We start from the raw sequence: 24,385 nt of genomic DNA, 5'->3' as shown, positions 1-24,385 counted from the left end.
AAATAATTTGTTCATATTCTTTATTTTATGGTATAGTTGGATAAAAAATGTTACTTGATGTTTTTTTTATTCAAAAGTGCAGTACATAACCTGGGTGCCAGTGTTTCTGCTCTCTAGCCAACTCCTTATGGAATTGTCATGCCAAATTTTACAGTTAGCAAAATAATGAAAAGAGACGGGCACCCAGGCTATGCAGTACAAGTGTACTTTTTGGGGGGGGGATGACAGACCCATCCTTTCACTTCGCAGTGAAGCTCCATATGAGTTGAAGTAATAGTTTGACGAAAGTGATCATTGTCACTTCGCTGAAGGTCACTCAGGATCAGGTTAATGCATGAAGCGATTCACTTGATTAAGAGGTTAATCAAAACCTAATTCACTCAATGCCCCTTACCCAAATCACTTTCCATCAAGATACCAAGGGTAGGTACCAAGACACCATAAAACAATTCATTACAATGACAGGGTCATTAAAATAAATATTTATTAGTCTCTTGGACCCCAGACTAGCGCTTCAATCTCTTGGCTTTCTTTCCCTCACTGGGCGCCGTAGGCATCTTTCTGTTCTTGTTCTTGTTCTTGATGTTGTGTGTTTCGTAATAGCGCGTTCCAACTTTCTTCACCTTCTGAGCACGATCCGCTGCTCTCCTCTGCAGGAGAAGGGGGGGGGGAGGGGGGGAGAAAGACAAATGAGGGAGATTTAAGCCTGAGGAAGAACAGTGCTTTCCTTCATTCCATTAACAATAGCGGTAGGGGAGCAGCCATCCATCGGAGGCATCCAGTCTAGATAGATAGGCCTGTTTGATGTCAAACAGTTGGGTAAGTGAACACGCAGTACCTGCTTGGATGTTAGACTTCTGTTTGGACGCGTGAGCTCCTCTGCTTCATCGGTTTTCCTCTTCTTGCCAACCTGTGTTACAGCTGAGGAACAAAAGGTTGGCCAGTAAGTGGATGAGCCGTAGGCATGGAACAATTAATAGAACATTCCCATTCTATTTATATGGTTTGATTGCTTGTTTGGTTTCAGTTTGACAGTGGTCTTTGGCCAAATACCTACTCTAATTATACACTTTATCTGCTGCTATCCATGAAGACTTGTATAAAGTCTGTACTTTGTGTAAAGGAAAGTGCATATTTTGCTAGAAGGCCCTTGTATTCTTTGATGGAATACATTTGCCGGGTTAAAAGAAAATAAATCCCATGACTGAAACTTAAGTTGATCTCAGATCAAATGTCTGCGGAGAGAAGTGAACCTCCCCTTTCATGTAAAAAAATGAATAATAATCATGACCATTATGCTTTTAGGGAAAGAGGATCATTTTCTACAAGTATTAAACTGCAAGTTTGACCAATTTCAGTCCTTTTCAATTGGAAAAAGAATCCATATGGCAGAAATACATGACAGAACTTTAACCCCTGCATTTGGGATGTCAGATAAGCCCACAAAGGAAAATCACAAATAAGTTGAAATTAAGTTGTTACCTTTAGGTTGAGGTTTATTCGCCGCCTGCTTCACTTTCATGTCTGTGAGCACTTTGTCAGAGAGTGCCTTCGGAATCCTGTCCAAAAACAGAACAGAAGAAAGAGTCGTCACATACAACCTCATTACTCCCTACACATCCAGACAGTTTAGTCCTGTTGGAATTCGCTGAGCCGACAATGGAAAGCATATTGGCCGCAGACAACTCTTTTCTCTCCATATCCCTGGATTTCTACCGCAAGCTCTGGACATTTACACCTGGATCTTGCCGCTAACTAGCTGCTATCCGAGTGACTATTGGCTAACGTCGATTCCGGAGCAAACACCAATTATCCCGGAGCTAGCCAGCTGAACAGTTCCATCAGCCACTCCTTGGCTACAATCACCTATCCGGACCCGTTTTACTGCCGATGCGGAGCCCCACCGGGCCTTCACGACTGGACTACCGACGTTATCTGCCCGAGGGAGATATCCAACTGGCCCCTCCATCGCGACGTAACCTGAACGCCCATCTTCTAACTGCGGTCCGCTAATCGTTAGCTGTCTTGAGCATATCGGCTGCTATCTGAACAGGTCTATCGAACAATCTTCTTGAGCCACTATAACTATTTTGACAATTGGATTGGTTCCCTCTACCACACGGAACCCCACTAATCTACCGACGGAAACGCACGGGGTGGCTAAAAACAGACCTCCATCTTCTGCTAGCTTGCTACCCATGGCTCGGCTAGCTTTCTGAATCACCGTGACCCCAACCAACCTCACTACTCACTGGACCCTTATGATCACTTGGCTAAGCATGCCTCTCCTTAATGTCAATATGCCTTGTCCATTGCTGTTCTGGTTAGTGTTTATTGGCTTATTTCACTGTAGAGCCTCTAGCGCTGCTCATTATACCTTTTCCAACCCTTCAGTTCACCCACCCACACATGCGATGACATCACCTGGTTTCAATTATGTTTCTAGAAACAATATCTCTTTCATCATCACTCAATACCTAGGTTTACCTCTACTGTATTCACATCCTACCATACCTTTGTCTGTACACTATACCTTGAATCTTTTTTATCGCCTCATAGCTTTTAGCCATACCCTTATCCTACTCCTCTGGTGATGTAGAGGTGAATCCAGGCCCTGCAGTGCCTAGCTCCACTCCCATTCCCCAGGTGCTCTCATTTGATGACTGAAGTAACCGTAAAAGCCTTGGTTTAATGCATGTTAACATTAGAACCCCCCCCCCCCCCAAGTTTGTTTTATTCACTGATTTAGCACACTCTGCCAACCCGGATGTCTTAGCCGTGTCTGAATCCTGGCTTAGGAAGACCACCAATAACTCTGAAATCTCCATCCCTAACTACAACATTTTCAGACAAGATAGAACGGCCAAAGGGGGCGGTGTTGCAATCTACTGCAGAGATAGCCTGCAGAGTTCTGTCCTACTATCCAGGTCTGTACCCAAACAATTTGAACTTCTACTTTTAAAAATCCACCTCTCTAAAAACAAGTCTCTCACCGTTGCCGCCTGCTATAGACCACCCTCTGCCCCCAGCTGTGCTCTGGACACCATATGTGAACTGATTGCCCCCCATCTATCTTCAGAGCTCGTACTGCAAGGTGATCTAAACTGTGACATGCTTAACACCCCGGCCATTCTACAATCTAAGCTTGATGCCCTCAATCTCACACAAATTATCAATGAACCTACCAGGTACAACCCCAAAGCCGTAAACACGGGCACCCTCATAGATATCATCCTAACCAACTTGACCTCTAAATTCACCTCTGCTGTTTTCAACCAAGATCTCAGCGATCACTGCCTCATTGCCTGCATCCGTAATGGGTCAGCGGTCAAACGACCTCCACTCATCACTGTCAAACGCTCCCTGAAACACTTCAGCGAGCAGGCCTTTCTAATCGACCTGGCCCGGGTATCCTGGAAGGATATTGACCTCATCCCGTCAGTAGAGGATGCCTGGTTATTCTTTAAAAATGCCTTCCTCACCATCTTAAATAAGCATGCCCCATTCAAGGAATGTAGAACCAGGAACAGATACAGCCCGTGGTTCTCTCCAGACCTGACTGCCCTTAACCAACACAAAAACATCCTGTGGCGTTCTGCATTAGCATCGAACAGCCCCCGTGAAATGCAACTTTTCAGGGAAGTTAGAAACCAATATACACAGGCAGTTAGAAAAGCCAAGGCTAGCTTTTTCAAGCAGAAATTTGCTTCCTGCAACACAAACTCAAAAAGGTTCTGGGACATTGTAAAGTCCATGGAGAATAAGAGCACCTCCTCCCAGTTGCCCACTGCACCGAGGATAGGAAACTCTGTCACCACGGATAAATCCACTATAATTGAGAATTTCAATAAGCATTTTTCTACAGCTGGCCATGCTTTCCACCTGGCTACCCCTACCCCGGTCAACAGCACTGCACCCCCTACAGAAACTTGCCCAAGCCTTCCCCATTTCTCCTCCCAAATCCAGTCAGCTGATGTTCTGAAAGAGCTGCAAAATCTGGACCCCCACAAATCAGCCGGGCTAGACAATCTGGACCCTTTCTAAAATTATCTGCCGAAATTGTTGCAACCCCTATTAATAGCCTGTTCAACCTCTCTTTCGTGTCGTCTGAGTTTCCCAAAGATCGGAAAGCAGCTGCGGTCATCCCCCTCTTCAAAAGGGGGGAAACTCTTGACCCAAACTGCTACAGACCTATATCTATCCTACCCTGCCTTTCTAAGGTCTTCGAACGCCAAGTTAACAAACAGATCACCGACCATTTCGAATCCCACTGTACCTTATCCGCTATGCAATCTGGTTTCAGAGCTGGTCATGGGTGCACCTCAGCCACGCTCAAGGTCCTAAACGATATCTTAACCGCCATCGATAAGAAACAATACTGTGCAGCCGTATTCATTGACATGGCCAAGGCTTTCGACTCTGTCAATCACCACATCCTCACCGGCAGACTCAACAGCCTTGGTTTTTCAAATGATTGCCTCGCCTGGTTCACCAACTACTTCTCCGACAGAGTTCAGTGTGTCAAATCTGAGGGCCTGTTGTCCAGGCCTCTGGCAGTCTCTATGGGGGTGCCACAGGGTTCAATTCTTGGGCCGACTCTCTTCTCTGTATACATCAATGATGTTGCTCTTGCTGCTGGTGAGTCTCTGATCCACCTCTACGCAGACAACACCATTCTGTATACTTCTGGCCCTTCTTTGGACACTGTGTTAACCCTCCAGACGAGCTTCAATGCCATACAACTCTCGTTCTGTGGCCTCCAACTGCTCTTAAATACAAGTAAGACTAAATGCATGCTCTTCAACCGATCGCTGCCTGCACCTGCCCGCCCGTCCAGCATCACTACTCTGGACGGTTCTGACAACTACAAATACCTAGGTGTCTGGTTAGACTGTAAACTCTCCTTCCAGACTCACATAAAACATCTCCAATCCAAAGTTAAATCTAGAATTGGCTTCCTATTTCGCAACAAAGCATCCTTCACCCATGCTGCCAAACATACCCTCGTAAAACTGACCATCTTCCGATCCTCGACTTCGGCGATGTCATTTACAAAATAGCCTCCAACACCCTACTCAACAAATTGGATGCAGTCTATCACAGTGCCATCCGTTTTGTCACCAAAGCCCCATATACTTCCCACCACTGCGACCTGTACGCTCTCGTTGGTTGGCCCTCGCTTCATACTCGTCGCCAGACCCACTGGCTCCAGGTCATCTACAAGACCCTGCTAGGTAAAGTCCCGCCTTATCTCTGCTCGCTGGTCACCATAGCAGCACCCACCTGTAGCACGCGCTCCAGCAGGTATATCTCTCTTGTCACCTCCCAAAACCAATTCTTCCTTTGGCCACCTCTCCTTCCAGTTCTCTGCTGCCAATGACTGGAATGAACTACAAAAATCTCTGAAACTGGAAACACTTATCTCCCTCACTAGCTTTAAGCACCAGCTGTCAGAGCAGCTCACAGATCACTGCACCTGTACATAGCCCATCTATAAATAGCCCAAACAACTACCTCTACCCCTACTGTATTTATTTAGCTCCTTTGCATCCCAGTATTTCTACTTTGCACACTCATCTACTGTCAAATCTACCATTCCAGTGTTTTAATTGCTATATTGTACACTGCTCAAAAAAATAAAGGGAACACTAAAATAACACATCCTAGATCTGAATGAATGAAATATTCTTATTAAATACTTTTTTCTTTACATAGTTGAATGTGCTGACAACAAAATCACACAAAAATGATCAATGGAAATCACATTTATCAACCCATGGAGGTCTGGATTTGGAGTCACACTCAAAAGTAAAGTGGAAAACCACACTACTGGCTGATCCAACTTTGATGTAATGTCCTTAAAACAAGTCAAAATGAGGCTCAGTAGTGTGTGTGGCCTCCACGTGCCTGTATGACCTCCCTACAACGCCCGGGCATGCTCCTGATGAGGTGGTGGATGGTCTCCTGAGGGATCTCCTCCCAGACCTGGACTAAAGCATCCGCCAACTCCTGGACAGTCTGTGGTGCAACGTGGCGTTGGTGGATGGAGCGAGACATGATGTCCCAGATGTGCTCAATTGGATTCAGGTCTGAGGAACGGGCGGGCCAGTCGATAGCATCAATGCCTTCCTCTTGCAGGAACTGCTGACACACTCCAGCCACATGAGGTCTAGCATTGTCTTGCATTAGGAGGAACCCAGGGCCAACCGCACCAGCATATGGTCTCACAAGGGGTCTGAGGATCTCATCTCGGTACCTAATGGCAGTCAGGCTACCTCTGGCGAGCACATGGAGGGCTGTGCGGCCCCACAAAGAAATGCCACCCCACCCCATGACTGACCCACCGCCAAACCGGTCATGCTGGAGGATGTTGCAGGCAGCAGAACGTTCTCCACGGCATCTCCAGACTCTGTCACGTGCTCAGTGTGAACCTGCTTTCATCTGTGAAGAGCACAGGGCGCCAGTGGCGAATTTGCCAATCTTGGTGTTCTCTGGCAAATGCCAAACGTCCTGCACGGTGTTGGGCTGTAAGCACAACCCCCACCTGTGGACGTCGGGCCCTCATACCACCCTCATGGAGTCTGTTTCTGACCGTTTGAGCAGACACATGCACATTTGTGGCCTGCTGGAGGTCATTTTGCAGGGCTTTGGCAGTGCTCCTCCTGCTCCTCCTTGCACAAAGGCGGAGGTAGCGGTCCTGCTGCTGGGTTGTTGCCCTCCTACGGCCTCCTCCACATCTCCTGATGTACTGGCCTGTCTCCTGGTAGCGCCTCCATGCTCTGGACACTACGCTGACAGACACAGCAAACCTTCTTGCGACAGCTCACATTGATGTGTCATCCTGGATGAGCTGCACTACCTGAGCCACTTGTGTGGGTTGTAGACTCCGTCTCATGCTACCACTAGAGTGAAAGCACCGCCAGCATTCAAAAGTGACCAAAACATCAGCCAGGAAGCATAGGAACTGAGAAGTGGTCTGTGGTCACCACCTGCAGAACCACTCCTTTATTGGGGGTGTCTTGCTAATTGCCTATAATTTCCACCTGTTGTCTATTCCATTTGCACAACAGCATGTGAAATTTATTATCAATCAGTGTTGCTTCCTAAGTGGACAGTTTGATTTCACAGAGGTGTGATTGACTTGGAGTTACATTGTGTTGTTTAAGTGTTCCCTTTATTTTTTTGAGCAGTGTATTTACTTTGCCACCATGGCCTATTTATTGCCTTTACCTCCCTTACCTAATTTGCTCACATTGCATATACTTATTTTTCTACTGTATTATTGACTGTATGTTTGTTTTACTCCATGTGTAACTCTGTTGTTATATGTGTCGAACTGCTTTGCTTTATCTTGGCCAGGTCGCAGTTGTAAATGAGAACTTGTTCTCAAACTTGCCTCAAACTTGCCTGGTTAAATAAAGGTGAAAAATTGACGTTGTTGAGCGAGGGCGTGAGCTGACGTTCACCAGCGAGAGAGACAGTTGGTGAGTGCGCGGAACATGACATAAATGGTGATCGAAAACCCCATCTATCAGACAGAACGGTATGAGCAGCTGCCAATCCCCAGGTGCCTGGACAGTGAAAAACAGGGCATGTTTCACCTCAAAGGACCCAGGCACCCTTCATCTCTCTATGGCTTCGTCCCAAATGGCATCCTATTTCCTACATGGAGCACTACTTTTGTAGTTCACTATCTAGGGAATAGGGTGCCACTTGGGACAGAGCTATGCCGGTCTTTTGGACAAGAACCGGGGTTGATGTGGGTTTATTAGAAAATAATAAAGCACATCTTCAGAACAAGACTGAAATGATAAGTGGTGGGGAGAACGGAGAAGAATAAGACAAACCGGATGGCGGAGAAGCGCTTGAGTCTGGCCCGGTCCAGGAACTGCTTGTACTTTGCAATCTTCCCATCCAGCTCGCGGATCGTCTCACGCGAACTCTTTTTTTCCTCCACCTTGGCAGGCTGACCGGCTGGGGTGGTGGCGGCACCCTCAGCATCTCCAGCTGCTGTCTCCCCACCCCCCTTCTCTTCATCTCCATTTTCATCTTCCTCATCCACGGCTGAGCCGGACAGGTCCGAGAAAACGAGGTAGGCGGTCTGCACGGGTGCCAGGTCTTCATCGTTGAACTCGGGCGCCACATTGATCTTGCCGAAGTTCTGCCGGACGTTGGAGAGAATCTTCTGCACCTGCTCATGTTTGTGTTTCTGCTGCTGCTGGGCCTCCTGCTCATGTTTGTGTTTCTGCTGCTGCTGGGCCTCCTGCTCATGTTTGTGTTTCTGCTGCTGCTGGGCCTCCTGCTCATGTTTGTGTTTCTGCTGCTGCTGGGCCTCCTGCTCATGTTTGTGTTTCTGCTGCTGCTGGGCCTCCTGCTCATGTTTGTGTTTCTGCTGCTGCTGGGCCTCCTGCTCATGTTTGTGTTTCTGCTGCTGCTGGGCCTCCTGCTCATGTTTGTGTTTCTGCTGCTGCTGGGCCTCCTGCTCGGCCAACACGGCAGCCACCACCTCCTCGCTCTGCTCCTCTGTTGCTCCTTCTTCCTGTACACGCTCTGTAGCTTCTGGTGCCCCCTCCACTGGCAGTATATCCTTGCCCTGAAAACAACACACCAGTCAGTACAACTTTCATAATCATGGCTAGGTTCCGATTCTCCTGAAGTGTGCACTTGCACACTCATTCGACGTGGATTTAAAAATGATGGAAACTCCCTCCAGCCAATGCTTACACCGATCCAATGGGGAGTGTGCAAGTGCACACTGCAGGAGAAAGGGAGAGAATTGGGATGCATGCAGACCATGTGTACATTTCAGATTGAGTGGACAATATTGCTCACCTGAGAGGACCACAACAAAAATACGACTTTGGGTTTTAGCCTCAATCATTTTAATGTATGCATCGTTGTCCCCGGCTGGAGCAGCTTTATCGATTTTTACTTGTCAAATAAATCTAATAAAAAGGATAACTTGAGCAAAGTCAATGTGACCATGCATGCACTCTTGGCAAGGCCTGTGATGATATTTTATGTTTAGGCAGAGGGTGGCAGACTACAACCAGAATATGTGCTAACATTACTGTTGAGAATGTCTCTTTATTTTCGTATGCGAGGAAGAGAGTTTTATTCCAGCCGTTCGTCCACCTCACCTCATGCTCTCCCTCACAGCCAGGGGGTTTTACGAAGAAGGGGATGCGTCCTCTCTGCCAGTCGTTCAGCACCATTTTGGCGACACAGGTAAGGTCTGGCTCACCACCCTGCAACAGATAATACATTAGGGAAACATGAGAAGGAAATAAAGTAAGAATAAATGGAGTGTCCTTATTTAGAGCTTATAATCCACTCGGGATTTATGGGTTCTAAATAAGCTTTAGGGTCAAGTGTTGAATTTCAAACTGATCCAAAAAATGGCCCATACAAAAACAGAGTGTATATTTAGGGAAGATAAGTTGTACCACTGACCTACAGCTTGTCAACTACACAAAAGATACATCCTGAATATAACACACACCTTTCAGGACTAAAGTATATTGTGACATTCAAATTCCCTTAACCACAAAGAGTTATAAAAGATCATTCAGGTAGATGAAAGATGGTCAGAAATGAAGACAAGCAGCCCAGGCTATGTAGCCTGGTGGTCTCAGATCTGTGTTGTCTTGCCAATCCATATGGTCATTAGCATGCCAAACAACAACCATAAGAGCTGGCGATGAAGCACAAATGGATCTGGGGGCGACCAACAGCCTACGGACAATTACCCTGTACCGTGACTTCAGCCCCCATTGATACACTCCAGGGTTATGTTAATTAAGTACCAAACGAGACAACTGACTGAAACAGGGAGGGACTATCCGGTCGTGTCCAATAAGAAACACTTGTTGTTTTCCGTTAAAATATTTTCCTACAGTGTGCGCTAATGAATATGACCCAGGCAGTGACCTTGTGGAGTTTGCCCATGCGCATCGCCAGTTTCTCCAGGAAGTCCTCTGGGGAGCTCCAGGTGGGGATGCGGTACGTCTTCTGGATGTACTCTGGTTTGGCCCGCTCTAGCACTGCCGGGATATGCTCCTCCGGGTTACGGATCTTCTCCACTTGCACCTGGGAAACAGCAGTGAAGCATACAATGACAATGCTACAGGTTTAGACATGGAAGTATAAAAAAAAATGATCAGGGAGAAAGTTAGATGCACAAATATCATACCCCCAAGACATGCTAATCTCTCACCATTAGGGGGGGGGGGGGGGTATGATATTTGTTCATCTAACTTTCTCACCCATCATTATTCACTATTCATTCAGGACTATCTGTAATCATGGTAGTATCCACATTAATATACAAGTGTTCAGAAACATTCTATTCACCATGAAAGTGACTCCAAAATGATCCACCTTTCATTTCTATTGGGCACAACATGATCTGAAACGTAACTTAAACAAACAGAAAAGGCATCCAACAAGTTTGGCGTCACAAGCTTGATGAAATCATTGCATGCTGGGAATATGGGACCAAATACTCACCTTTTGACGACCTTAATACACAAGTGAATTTGTCCCAATATTTTTAGTCCCCTAAAAGTAATTTCCAAACAGATTACCCAACATGGATGAAAATACCCTCAAATTAAAGCTGACCATCTGCACTTTAACCATTTCAAATCCAAAGTGCTGGAGTACAGAGCCAAAAACTATTTTCCACTGTCCCAATACTTTGAGCTCACTGTATAGCCCTGCCTGCTCAAATAAAATAATAAAAAATGGTTTACTACAAACAAAACAACCATATAGATTATTGATGGAGAAAAATAACATACCACTCCTTTCAACACGATGTCGCTCTCGCTGTCTTCAGAGGGGTAAACTACACCAGGACAGTCAATGAGGAAGATGCGTCGCATCAGGGTGATGTACTGCCACACCTGGAAGAAGAGACCGGGCCCAAGGACAGCTAAATCACAGGGTCTAATGACTTTCTACTCAGAACCTATTCACAAGAACTCACCGGTTTGGGACAATTTCATTTCATTTGATAATGTAGCAGAAATGAAGACGCTACTGCATCAACATAAACAAAACAGATCTTAAAAAGAGGACAGACCCTTCAGAGCACACCGCAGAACTGTCCACATTTACTTTTCGTCAGCCAACAAGGTGAGTAGGACTAGCGACCAGCAAAAGCACTAGCTTTTGTCAATCTACTATCCCCCATAGTACAAAAGTTGAATTATTGTATTCTGCCATTAGCGGGAAAACACCATTATCAAAAGGGACCGCAAATGCGATTATGCATTTAATGCTTTTATTATAAAGGTGCATTTTTATGGTGAAAATTATCTTCCTCAAACTTGAAACTCAGTTCTATAGCTGCACCATCGAGAGCATCCTGACCGGTTGCATCACCGCCTGGTATGGCAACTGCTTGGCATCTGACCGTAAGCCACTACAGAGGGTAGTGCGTACGGCCCAGTACATCACTGGGCCAAGATTCCTGCCATCCAGGATCTATATAATAGGCGGTGAAGTGGAAAGCCCAAAATATTGTCAGAGACTCCAGTCACCCAAGTCATAGCCTGTTTTCTCTGCTACCGCACGGCAAGCGGTACCAGAGCGCCAAGTCTAGGATCAAAAGGCTCCTCAACAGCTTCTACCCCCAAGCCATAAATCTGCTGAACAATTAATCAAGTGGCCACCGGACTATTTACATTGACACCGCCCTTCCATTTGTTTTGTACACTGCTACTGCTACTGTTTATTATCTATGCATAGTCACTTTACCCATACCTACATGTACAAATTACCTCAACTAACCTGTACCCCTGCACACTGACTCGGTACCAGTACCCCCTGTATATAGCCTTGTTATTGTTATGTTATTGTGTTACTTTTATACTTCATTTGGTAAATATTTTCTTAACCAACAGTGCAGTTCAAGAAGAGTTAAGGGCTTGTAAGGAAGCATTTCACGGTAAGGTCTACACTTGTATTTGGCGCATGTGACAAATAATGTTTGATTTGAAGTCGCCAAAAAAAGGTATGCATCGTTTCTTGCCTTACACTGGGCATCATTCACAAGTGATAGGCTAATATTGTAACTCAAACTATTCTTGATTTAAATATTCTTTACATATACTAAATCAAATCTGAAATGTATTTTGATTTACAATGGACCATTACCATACACCTGTCTCGAAACAGGGGCAGGGGGAAAAAAGACATGTCATCTATGCTTAAATAGCAAATGGAGGATGCTTTTCCCGTGGTTCATTTTCATGCCTGCCAGGTAGGCTATACTCCTGTTGCAAAGACAAGCAATGTGCTTAATACTAGGAAAGTTGAGATATAAATATAGTAGACCTAGCCTATAGAAAGCTGATGGGATCCTCTTATTTTTAATAGAAGCCATCATTCTGTTTTCTCACTCAGTTGCATAGCCTATAGAAATGTTGACACTGAAAAGTTCAAACGCTTTGATGCCAATAGTCAAAACGCATGGAGAAGAAAAGGCGCAAATTAACTGCAAAAGACTTGAGAGGAATTAAGCGTCAAGCTACCAGGAACCCATTATCCTCTAGCGCCACCATATTCCAGAACTGTAACCTACCTGGAGTGTCCAGAAGTACAAGGTGCTCAGAGACCTGGCCAAGGTCAAGAAGGCTGAAACACGACCACCACTGAATAAGATTCACAAGTTGAAGCGTCAAAATTGAAAGATCTGTCTTCAGGTATGTTTTTTTTTGCCCAAAGGTTTTATGGACAGATGAAATGAGAGTGACTCTTGATGGACGGGCCCGTGGCTGGATCAGTAATGGACACAGGGCACCACTTCGAGTCAGGCTCCAGCGAGGTGGAGGACGGGTACTGGTATGGCCTGCTATCATTAAGGATGAGGTAGTTGAACCTTTTCGGGTTGAAGATGGACTGAAACTCAACTCCCAAACCTACTGCCAGTTTCTGGAAGATTCTTCCTTCAAGCAGTGGTACAGGAAGAAGTTGTCAGCATTCAAGAAGGCCATGATTTTCATCCATCACATGCATCCAAGTACTCCACTGCTTGGCTAGCCAGCAAGGGCCTCAAAGATGCCCGAATAATGACCTGGCCCCCTTCCTCACCTGACTTAAATCCTATTGAGAACTTCTGGGCCCTTCTCAAACCTGAGGGAAGACAATACACCTCTTTGAACAGCATTTGGGAGGCTGAGGTTGCTGCTTCAGCAAAAGTTGATCGTGAACAGACAGACTTCATGGATGGAAGGCTCATGGCAGTTATTGAATATTTTTGAATGGCCAACATTTTTATTAATTGTCATTTTGTGTTACTTATCTGTTACACTTACTCTAAAAATGTAGAATAAACAAGTGAGTTGGGGGAAATTATTTTTGTAATTTAGTTGCTTAATAATTGTGCACACATATATTCCCCTGAGAAAGACAAAACTCACTTTTCCTTTGTTAAACACTCAGGTTTGAGGTAAATAACATTTGATTGATCAACAATAAAATGAATCCTGAGGAATACAATTTGCCTAATAATTGTGCACGCAGTGTACACTTGTCTGTCCAATGCATGTACATAGCTTGCCCGCTCCATAGCAAGCGGCTCTCTATCCATTGGTGAAGTAATTTAATGTTGAGGTAAATTTTAAAAAGTATCGATTTCGAGGAACACAAAATAGGAAAATTATTTCAGTTTCAACCCCTGGTAAGAAGGTCTCCTGCTTTTGAGAGGAGCTTGCTACTGTACTGAGAATCACATTGCTTTCTCTTCTGCCTGAAAACCAATACTCATATCCCCATTTGGACGATGGAAGGAAATATTTTACAAGCTTCTTTTTTTTTTTTTACACAGAAACAAACGCATTGCACATCCATTCAAACAACCGGGGTGTGAGAGAGTTAGAGACAGGAGGGCCAGCCTAATACTGAACAACCTTGTTTGGCCACAGACAGGCAGACAGGCGCTAGCAGCCTCTGGCGAGAGCCACCTTGCATTGGGCGATAAACTCTCGCTGGTTACGCGCCGATCTGATAGATCCCAAAGGGGAGAAAGGAAAAAAACTTGGATCTCGTTTGCACGCTCACAGCTCTGGCAACAGACGGCCAGCTCCGATAGCATCACCCTCAGTGGGGTTTCCAGACCTCCAGATCCACCGTTTGGTTCCAAACAGGATGAACAGGTCCAGAGAGAGGAAATGAAGGATGAGGGTTACTGTTTTTTGCTTTTTGGCCATGTCTCTGCCAGGTATCAGACGTGTATAATCGAGGCGGAGGGTTTAAATACATATACTTCAGCGCATCGTTGGGAAGTTACTTAGGATATAAGTAGCACACTGATACACAAACAATGCAGCCTGCAACATTCTATTCTGTGCTCTCTCTTAGCAATCAAGGGAATTGCGTGAGATCGTCCCCCCCTGCATTGGCCATTATTGAGATTACATGGACGTATGTACATTGCTCATCATGACACCCCAGGTATCAATATGGGCTTATGTTCAAGTGTTATTTTAAAAAGGTATTTTTGAGGGGAACAATACCATACCTTGGTCTCACCGGCGAGGGGTGCCACGTTGCAGACCTTCTTGGAGCGTAGCGTGTTGATGACAGAGCTCTTTCCCACGTTGGGGTAGCCGATGAACCCAACGCTGATCTGCTTCTTGTCTGTGTGGAGCTGAAGAGGCAAAACAAGTTAAAATAGCAGTTTCCTGAACAACAGTCTATACTTAGCCTGTCTTCAATTCCGGACAGCAACAACTCCAGACCACACTTTGATGTAGGCCAATACTAATAAAACATGTGATCACGTAACCTAAAAAAGCTTGTTTTCACCAGCAGAAAAAAGCTACTGAAGCAGATAAGTCTACACCATGGATCAAAAATCTGTCAAAACCAAGAGGTAGGCATAAATATTAGTCTCTAAACTTTTTCCCCAAAAGGTAAAATTCTAACAGCCATTGGTTTTTGTACAACCCGATCATGGCAACATTGGTATGTTTCCTACTCAACACAGTTATCTTAAACCCAACAGAGAAAATGTCAGCGATATACCTTTCAACTTGATTTATGTTAACTAAGCCTGTGCTCTCCTCTGAGCATCCAAGGCCCTGTTTTATGGCTCGTGCGTACCAAAAATAGCTCGGCAGCAGATGTGAGGCCCCCGTGCGGCGCCGTATGCTCATAAGGATGTTTAGAGTCGGGTGCCATGACAAAAGTTGGCCATTTGTACCAACCTCTGCTCCTTAGTGACCTACTTTTGACCAAATGGGGAGGTTAGTTCGGTCCGTGTGGAGTGGGGGACTCGTGTGTGAGAAGGCGGTGCCTACCTTGCCAAACTGCCTAAGGAGTTGGATGAGGGAGCCCTTGCCAAACGAGTTGGTGAGGCTGGCATGGAAGGCCAGGGTGGGGTACTCGGCGGAGAGCACGGCTACCCAGCGTTTCTGGTTCGAAGACAACAAAACAGACAGACCTAAGTCAGACAGACATGGACATACATTTACTCTATGTGAAATTGTAATTAGTTTGCACAGCACGTGTGTCAGTATGAAAGGAAAGTATGTCGATAGTAGTGTACAAACCAGGCGAATGTCAAACACATCAAATATCCTGCAAGTACGCACAATTCAGTTGGCCATTGAACAATTTATGTCTAGAAATGTATCGTTACTCTAGGGGTCGGGCAGCATCTTCTCTGATGCTGATGGAGTAAATAATATATGAGGGGTGGTTACACAAGATTAGCACTGAAGAATAACCCATTTAAAACAGGCACAAACAATGTGTCATTCCAATGTAAGTCTGACATTCATTCATAACAGTGCATCTCTAGTGTATTCTACTGACACGACAGCAAAATCCCGCAGCACATCATGAAAACAGTTGGCGCGGACACCATCCTTCCTGTTTTGGTGACCCCCGAATCCACACACATGTTATTTGAGGCCACAAGCTATCCTTTGTCAAGGTAGAGCAAGCATGATACGGGATTGAAAAAAAAAAAGAGTTGTGGATAACTACTTACATAAAACTCCCGAAAACATCAACTCACTCCAGAAAACAATTGGCATAGAAGGCATTGCCAGTCTTTGATCAAACACTACTGAGCCAAACCAAACTGGTTTATTTTCCATCCGCCATAGTTGCTGGAACCGTGTTGAAAAAGACAATGTGAAAAGAAACTCAGCTGAGTACAGTTTGGGCCGGCACAACAGAGTGAACGGGGTACATGTGTAGGCTTGGCCAGAGGTGTGGACTCGAGTCACACGACTTGGACTCGAGACGGACCCAAATCACAATGATGACTTGAGATGCGACTTGATAGAAAATAAAACTTGAGACTTGGAGCCTTAAGACTCTGGACTCGACTTAGACTTGGAAATTATCTGGGCATGTTTTTGTCACTACTCACCATGCAGCCAGACAGCATCGCACATGAAATAAAACTGATTGGCTAGTGAAACGCACAGTCGGCCCTCTGATTGGACCAGCAAGCTCTCAATCAACACAGGTCGGGTGGGGGCGGAGCATCAAGCAACAATTACTAGCATAGCTGGTTTTACAGCATGTCAAAATTGCTTGGAATTGATAATTGAGTTACGAAGCTTGCATTAGGAATTTGTTGCTAAATTAATTATTACATAAACAAAATAATGAAAAGGGCTGTCTGGTAGCCTCAATGGTCACAAAATCGTTTGTCTGTAGGACTATAAAAAGGTTCTATCTGCACAAAGCATAGTTCCGAGATATTGGGCATTAGATTTCACATACTAGATACATACTGTTTTGTAGTGAATAATAATTTTTAAAACCCATTAAAAAGGTCCTCACTATAAAAAGTATCAAAAATAGATCTTCATGACTCAGAAATGTCAATCTTTGTTCAGCCATAAGTTTGACACTTCACCTATGTTCAGTTTTTAAGAAGCCTTTAGCTATTTGAATACATAAATTATAGAATAGCACCATTTTACCAAAATATAAAACATACATTTCTTTATTTTTATTTTTTATATATCCGTTATTTTACCAGGTAAGTTGACTGAGAACACATTCTCATTTACAGCAACGACCTGGGGAATAGTTACAGGGGAGAGGAGGGGGGATGAATGAGCCAATCGTAAACTGGGTGGTGACTGATGGTAAACTTATTAGGTGACTGATGGTTTGAGGGCCAGATTGGGAATTTAGCCAGGACACTGGGGTTAACACACCTACCCTTACAATAAGTGCCATGGGATCTTGAATGACCTCAGAGAGTCAGGACACCCGTTTAACGTCCCACCCGAAAGACGGCACCCTACACAGGGCAGTGTCCCCAATCACTGCCCTGGGGCATTGGGATATTTTTATTTTTAGACCAGAGGAAAGAGTGCCTCCTACTGGCCCTCCAACACCACTTCCAGCAGCATCTGGTCTCCAATCCAGGGACTGACCAGGACCTTCCCTGCTTAGCTTCAGAAGCAAGCCAGCAATGGTATGCAGGGTGGTATGCTGCTGGCAAATGTATTATGATCAGACGAATTACTGTTTAATTACTGATAAATTTTTTTTAACCTTTATTTAACTAGGCAAGTCAGTTAAGAACAAATTCTTATTTTCAATGACGGCCTAGGAACAGTGGGTTAACTGCCTCGTTCAGGGGCAGATTTTTACCTTGTCAGCTCGGGGATTCGATCTTGCAACCTTTCGGTTACTAGTCCAACGCTCTAACCACTAAGCTACCTGCCACCCCTTTAAAGATTTCTGACACCGTTTTTTGCTTGTGTGCCATTATTGCTGGTTAGACTAGCCTAAAACATACAGTGCCTTGCAAAAGTATTCACTCCCCTTGGGGTTTTTCCTATTTTGTTGCATTGCACCCTGTAGTTTAAATAGATTTTTATTTGGATTTCAAGTAATGGACATACACAAAATAGTCCAAACTGGTGAAGCAAAAAGTATTATTACCTGTTAAAAAAATATATATATGAAAAGTGGTACGTGCATATGCATTCACCCCCTTGCTATGAAGCTCCTAAATAAGATCTGGTGCAAACAATTACCTTCAGAAGTCACATAATTAGTTAAATAAAGCCCACCTGTGTGCAATCTAAGTGTCCCATGATCTCAGTATATATACACACACCTGTTCTGAAAGGCCCCACAGTCTGCAACACCACTAGCAAGTGGCACCATGAAGACCAAGGAGCTCTCCAAACAGGTCAGGGACAACGTTGTAGAGAAGTACAGATCAGGGTTGAGTTATAAAAAAAAATCCAAAACTTTGAACATCCCACGGAGCACCATTAAATGCATTATTACATTTTTTTTAAAGAATATGTCACCACAACAAACCTGCCAAGAGGGCCGCCCACCAAAACTCACAGACCAGGCAAGGAGGGCATTAATCAGAGAGAAACCAAGAGACCAAAGACAACCCTGAAGGAGCTGCAAAGCTCCACAGCGGAGATTGGAGTATCTGTCCATAGGACTAGTTTAAGCCGTACACTCCACAGAGCTGGGCTTTGAGGAAGAGTGGCCAGAAAAAAAGCCATTGCTTAAAGAAAAAAATAAGCAAACACATTTGGTGTTTGCCACAAGGCATGCGGACATATGGAAGAAAGTACTCTGGTCAGATGAGACTAAAATTGAGCTTTTTGGCGATCAAGGAAAACGCTGTCTGGCGCAAACCCAACACCTCTCATCACCTCGAGAATAACATTCCCACAGTGAAGCATGGTGGTGGCAGGATCATGCTGTGGGGATGTTTTTCCATCGGCAGGGACTGGGAAACTGGATCAAAAAGTGTGTAGACTTCTGCCTGAAGCCCATACATGCCGCAGTGTACATGTTGCACCCCAAGCATCCTGTCAAGAGCATCCTTTCGGGTGCAGCGGTCAACAAGGCCTATGGTGTCATCACTACCGTGTCTCGCCACCTTGGCCTGGATGACAGCAAGGTTCTTGGCAGTCTGGCAGAGTACACTTCCAAGCAAGGGCTTTGGGATGGAGATGCAATATGGCAGTCGTGCCAACATATCTCATCAGCCACCTGGTGGAAGGGACTTTGTGGACCTGAGGCTCTTTCCCCTGTTGCCTCCATCCTCCTCCAAATCCCACCAACATCAGCCACCTCAGAGCGCAACTGGTCCTTGTTTGGGAACACACACCAAAGCACGCAACAGGCTGACCAAGACAAGGGTTGAAAAATTGGTCGCCATCCAGGCAATTTTTAGGCTTTTTGAGCCTGACAATGAGCCATCTTTAACAAGGTTGGAATGTGACGTTGAAGATGAGGCCTCAGAGTCTGATGTTCAAGAGGTGGACATTGAGGAGGTCCAGAGAGAAGACATGGAAGCCTGAGAGGAAGACAACCAAAGCTTTAGTTTCTAGACTATCATTTTACAGATGTATGTTGAAAACGTTTTTGGGAGACGCGATGGATCAGTGGGGATCATTCAATATTCTCTTTCTTTTGATGTTCAGTGAAATCATCCTATGTTATGAGTCAACTAATTTCATTGAAGTTCAATTTGTATTCTAAATAGTTTTTTTATTTCTATTGGAATGATTTAATCATTTGCAATTATGTATACTTATATTTCTGTCTCCAACATGATATGGTAAATATATCCAATGCAAAAAACATCTACATTTAAATGGTATTAATATTAATTCCCATATATTCCCGTTAATTCCCATATATTGCTGTTAATTCCCACGGAAAGTTTCCACCTCTGAATATTCCCCAAAATGTGCAAACCTAGTTGTCCGTGGCTTATGCCTACCCATACCACAACCCCACCACCACCATGGGGCACCATGTTCACAACATTGACATCAGCAAACTGCTCGCCCAAACACGACACCATAAACGCCATCTGCCTGGTACGGTTGAAACCGGGATTCATCGCTGAAGAGCACACTTCTCCAGCATGCCAAAGGCCATTGAAGCTGAGCATTTGCCCCTGAAGTCGGTTACAACACCGAAAAGCAGTCAAGACCCTGGTGAGGGCGACGAGCACGCAGAGGAGCTTCCCTGAGACGGTTTCTGACAGTTTGTGCAGAAACTCTTTTGTTGTGCAAACCCAGTTTCATCAGCTGTCCGGGTGTCTCAGACGATCCCGCAGTTGAAAAAGCCAGATGTGGAGGTCCTGGGCTGGCGTGGTTAAGCGTGGTCTGCAGTCGTGAGGCTGGTAGGACGTACTTTCACATTCTCTAAAACGACGTTGGATGCGGCTTATGGTAGATCATTTCATGTTAATTTATCTGGTAACAGCTCTGATGGACATTCCTGCAGTCAGCATGCCAATTGCACACTCCCTCAACATTTGAGATGTTTGGCATTGTGTTGTGTGACAAAACCGCACATTTGGCCTTTGAAAAAGTGTGCAGGCCTTCTTGTTCTTTACTGGCTTTGTATTGTCCCCAGCACAAGGTGCACTGTGTAATGATCATGCCGTTTAATCAGCTTCTTGATATGCCACACCTGTCAGGTGGATGGATTATCTTGGCAAAGGAGAAATGCTCACTATCAGGGATGTAAACACATTTGTGCATATGGAACATTTCTGGGATCTTTTATTTCAGCTCACGAAACATGGGACCAACACGTTACATGTTGCATTGATATTTTTGTCAGTGTAATACGCACACACAATAATTATTACCCCCCTACACATGCATTTGTCTCAGGATAGAGTAAAGGGATCTCTTACTGTGACCCAGGTAGGGATAAGGTCACACTTGTTGAGCACGAAGATCAGATGCTTCCAAGGCTTCTCCTTCCTCATGTAGGTCTCGATGCTCTGCGAGCGCGTACCCATGGGGTCGCGGGCATCCAGCACCTGTATGATGACGTCTGACGAGTCTATCACCTGTGGGTTAAGGAGTGATATTGAGAGAGGAAGACAGAGTCAGGGTTTGGGCATAACCAGGAGTGAGAGTTCGTAGTTGATCTAAACTCATCTCAAATCACTATATTTCAGAAGAAAAAAATCCACTGATGTAAAGGCGCAAGCATGACTGTCACTGTGGTCCATTTTTCCTCTATGGCAGTGACTGAGGCTGCATGACTGCAAAGCCTACATTTACATTTACATTTAAGTCATTTAGCAGACGCTCTTATCCAGAGCGACTTACAAATTGGAAAGTTCATACATATTTATCCTGGTCCCCCCGTGGGAATTGAACCCTGGTCCCCCCGTGGGAATTGAACCCACAACCCTGGCGTTGCAAGCGCCATGCTCTACCAACTGAGCCACACGGGACCACGCCTAGTCAGACTGGCCTGCTTGTTCTTACAGGTGATACGCTCGCGTATTCAACCTCATCACTGGATGCACACCCCAGCTCGCCATCACGGCTAAATAACATTTTAAAACTGATAGAGGTGCACAGAAAGAATGGAGAGAGAAAAGCAGCTGTGTAGACTAATGGCTTGTTAGGGGATGCGGATGGCTGCTCACAGCTGTCACACGTGGTACTATTGGATGACGCATTCTGCTCTGACATATCGGACATCACGCTCTGAACATTGATATTCTATTTGTAGGAAGAGTAGGGATGCATTCCGTCATTCATTTCGATATGAGAAACATAGTGGCAAGTTTGCATCCCTGATACCTGCACCGTACACAGTATCTATTAGGAAATATCAAGGTGAACTAAAATAAACATTCCTAGATCAGATAGAAAGATGCTGTACCTTGTACAGTTCTCCCCAAATCCTCTTCGACTGGCCCTTCTTGAAGATCTCCTCACGAGCGACCTCTCTGTGTGTAGATTACATACAGTGCAACAGGTGCCACACCCCAACATTAACCACAGACTGGAACTGCTCATGTGGTCCAACATACAGTCTAAAGCTAGGCTATATTATCAAAACAAAGAAAATGGAGTATCTATCATGGAATTGGGGTAGTAGTAAATAGAAAATGGTTAGTAGTTATTGGTATACCTGAAGAAGCCCAGTACGTTTGGAAGGCATTGTCACTGTCAGTCAAAGTGACATCAGTGACAGTAGCCAGTGACAAAATTAACAGGCGCTACTGCACTCACCTGACCCCATCGTCCTCTGTGACCAAGTCGCGGTCCTTCTCAGTGCTGTAGGTCTGTGCCAAGACCTCAGCCTGTTCTGCCAGGTCCTTCACGTCTCCCACCATCAGGTTGGGTCGTTTACGCTGCGCCTTGGGCCCGAATGTGGTCTCAAAGCCCTCGGTGTCCAGGATGTGTACCTTAGAGTTCTGCAGAAGACGGTGGCCAAGGGGATGAGACGGGGAGAGATAATTTAGACAAAATTGTTTGACAGACTGCACTGGTTAGATAAGAGGAGGAGAAACAGGGCCTTTTGCAATCTATTTGAGAGGCCATTCTATCACAGCTGCTTCCTGAGAGAAGCAGCAGGAGGGAGACATTAGGAAGACAGACAGGGGGAAGACTTTACGATAGATGTGAAAGATGGATGTGGAAATGTGGGACGATAGATGCGATTATGTCTGTGCTGTACTCTCTTATTGTCACGATCGTGGGGCGGATTAATGGACCAAAATGCAGCAGTTGGAAAATATGCCATCTTCTTTTATTAAACACGAACGAAGATGAACACGACACAAAAACACTTTACAAACTAACAAAATAACAAAACGACCGTGAAGCTACAAACGTTGTGCACAAACATACAGGCTACTAACGTTCTTACATAGACAATTACCCACAACCAATGAGAGCCTATGGCTACCCTAAATAAGGCTCCCAATCAGAGACAACCGAAATCAGCTGTCTCTAATTGGGAACTCATTCAGGTAACCATAGACTCTCCTAGAATACTAACCACCATAGACAATGCTAAACATCTACACTCAACACAAAACCATATACTACACCCATTAACCCCTTTACCAAATAAACACCCAAAACAAACAAAACATAAACATTACCCATGTCACACCCTGACCTAACTAAAATAATAAAGAAAACCAATAATACTAAGGCCAGGGCGTGACATAACCCCCCCCTTGAGGCGCGAACTCCGGGCGCACCATACACAGTCTAGGGGAGGGTCTGGGTGGGCTTCCATCCACGGTGGCGGCTCCGGCTCTGGTCGCGGTCCCCACGTCACCACAGTACCTAAACACCTCCTAGGCTTCCTCCAAACGACCCCCCTCCACCTTAACCCCATTGCATTCAGGGGCAGTTCCGGACTAAGGGGCAGTACCAGGGTAAGAGGCAGTACCAGGGTCAGGGGCAGTACTAGGGTCAGGGACAGTACCAGGGTCAGGGGCAGTACCAGGGTAAGAGGCAGCACCAGGGTAAGGGGCAGCACCAGGGTAAGGGGCAGCTCCGGACTGAGGAATGGCAGCTCCGGACTGAGGGACTGCAGCTCCGGACTGAGGGACTGCAGCTCCGGACTGAGGGATGGCCCATGGCTGGCTGACGGATCTGGCTGCTCATGGCTAGCTGACGGATCTGGCTGCTCATGGCTAGCTGACGGATCTGGCTGCTCATGGCTAGCTGACGGATCTGGCTGCTCATGGCTAGCTGACGGATCTGGCTGCTCATGGCTAGCTGACGGATCTGGCTGCTCATGGCTAGCTGACGGATCTGGCTGCTCATGGCTGGCTGACTGATCTGGCTGCTCCTGTCTGGTTGGCGGCTCTGGCAGATCCTGTCTGGTTGGCGGCTCTGGCAGATCCTGTCTGGTTGGCGGCTCTGGCAGATCCTGTCTGACGTACGGCTCTAGCGGCTCCTGTCTGGCTGGCGGCTCTAGCGGCTCCTGTCTGGCGGACGGCTCAGTGGGCTCATGGCAGACGGGCGGCTTTGCAGGCTCATGGCAGACGGGCGGCTTTGCAGGCTCATTGCAGACGGATGGCTCAGATGGCGCTGGGGAGACGGATGGCTCAGATGGCGATGGGGAGACGGATGGCTCAGATGGCGCTGGGGAGACGAGCAGTTCAGTCAACGCTGTGCAGACGGCAGACTCCTGCCGGCTGAGGCGCACTGTAGGCCTGGTGCGTGGTGCCGGGACTGGTGGCACCGGGCTGGGGACACGCATCTCAGGGCTAGTGCGGGGAGCAGGAACAGGGCATACTGGACCCTGGGGACGCACATTAGGCCTAGTGCGTGGGGCCGGAACTGGTGGTACCGGACTGGGGACACGCATCTCAGGGCTAATGCGGGGAGCAGCAACAGGATGCACAGGACTCTGGAGACGCACAAGAGGCTTAGTGCGTGGTGCCGGAATTGGTGATACCGGGCTGGAGACACGCACCATAGGACGAGTGCGTGGAGGAGGAACAGGTCTCTGGAGACACACTGGAAGCCTGTTACGTGGTGTAGGCACTGGTGGCACTGAACTGGGGCGGGGAGGTGGCGCCGGAAATACCGGACCGTGCAGGCGTATTGGCTCCCTTGAGCATTGAGCCTGA

At 46.0% G+C, this 24,385-nt stretch overlaps 1 protein-coding gene across 1 annotated transcript in view; it reads right to left on the bottom strand.

Moving 5' to 3' along the window:
- Positions 1–3: 3 nt before the first annotated feature.
- The window catches only part of LOC129837895 (nucleolar GTP-binding protein 2-like), a 48,931-nt gene continuing 24,549 nt past the window's right edge, over positions 4–24,385 (bottom strand). The window contains exons 5-16 of the mRNA XM_055904399.1: positions 22,020–22,204; positions 21,667–21,733; positions 20,678–20,836; positions 15,309–15,422; positions 14,528–14,656; positions 10,803–10,907; positions 9,931–10,089; positions 9,141–9,248; positions 7,848–8,593; positions 1,483–1,559; positions 839–921; positions 4–650 (exon numbers count right to left, since the gene is read on the bottom strand). Coding sequence (XP_055760374.1) covers positions 507–650; positions 839–921; positions 1,483–1,559; positions 7,848–8,593; positions 9,141–9,248; positions 9,931–10,089; positions 10,803–10,907; positions 14,528–14,656; positions 15,309–15,422; positions 20,678–20,836; positions 21,667–21,733; positions 22,020–22,204 — 2,076 coding nt within the window. The 3' untranslated portion in view covers positions 4–506. The remainder of the gene's footprint in view (positions 651–838; positions 922–1,482; positions 1,560–7,847; positions 8,594–9,140; positions 9,249–9,930; positions 10,090–10,802; positions 10,908–14,527; positions 14,657–15,308; positions 15,423–20,677; positions 20,837–21,666; positions 21,734–22,019; positions 22,205–24,385) is intronic.

The sequence above is a fragment of the Salvelinus fontinalis genome, chromosome 38 (genome assembly GCF_029448725.1).
Source record: "Salvelinus fontinalis isolate EN_2023a chromosome 38, ASM2944872v1, whole genome shotgun sequence".
Lineage (NCBI taxonomy): Eukaryota > Metazoa > Chordata > Actinopteri > Salmoniformes > Salmonidae > Salvelinus > Salvelinus fontinalis.
This window is presented reverse-complemented; position numbering and strand designations above follow the sequence as displayed.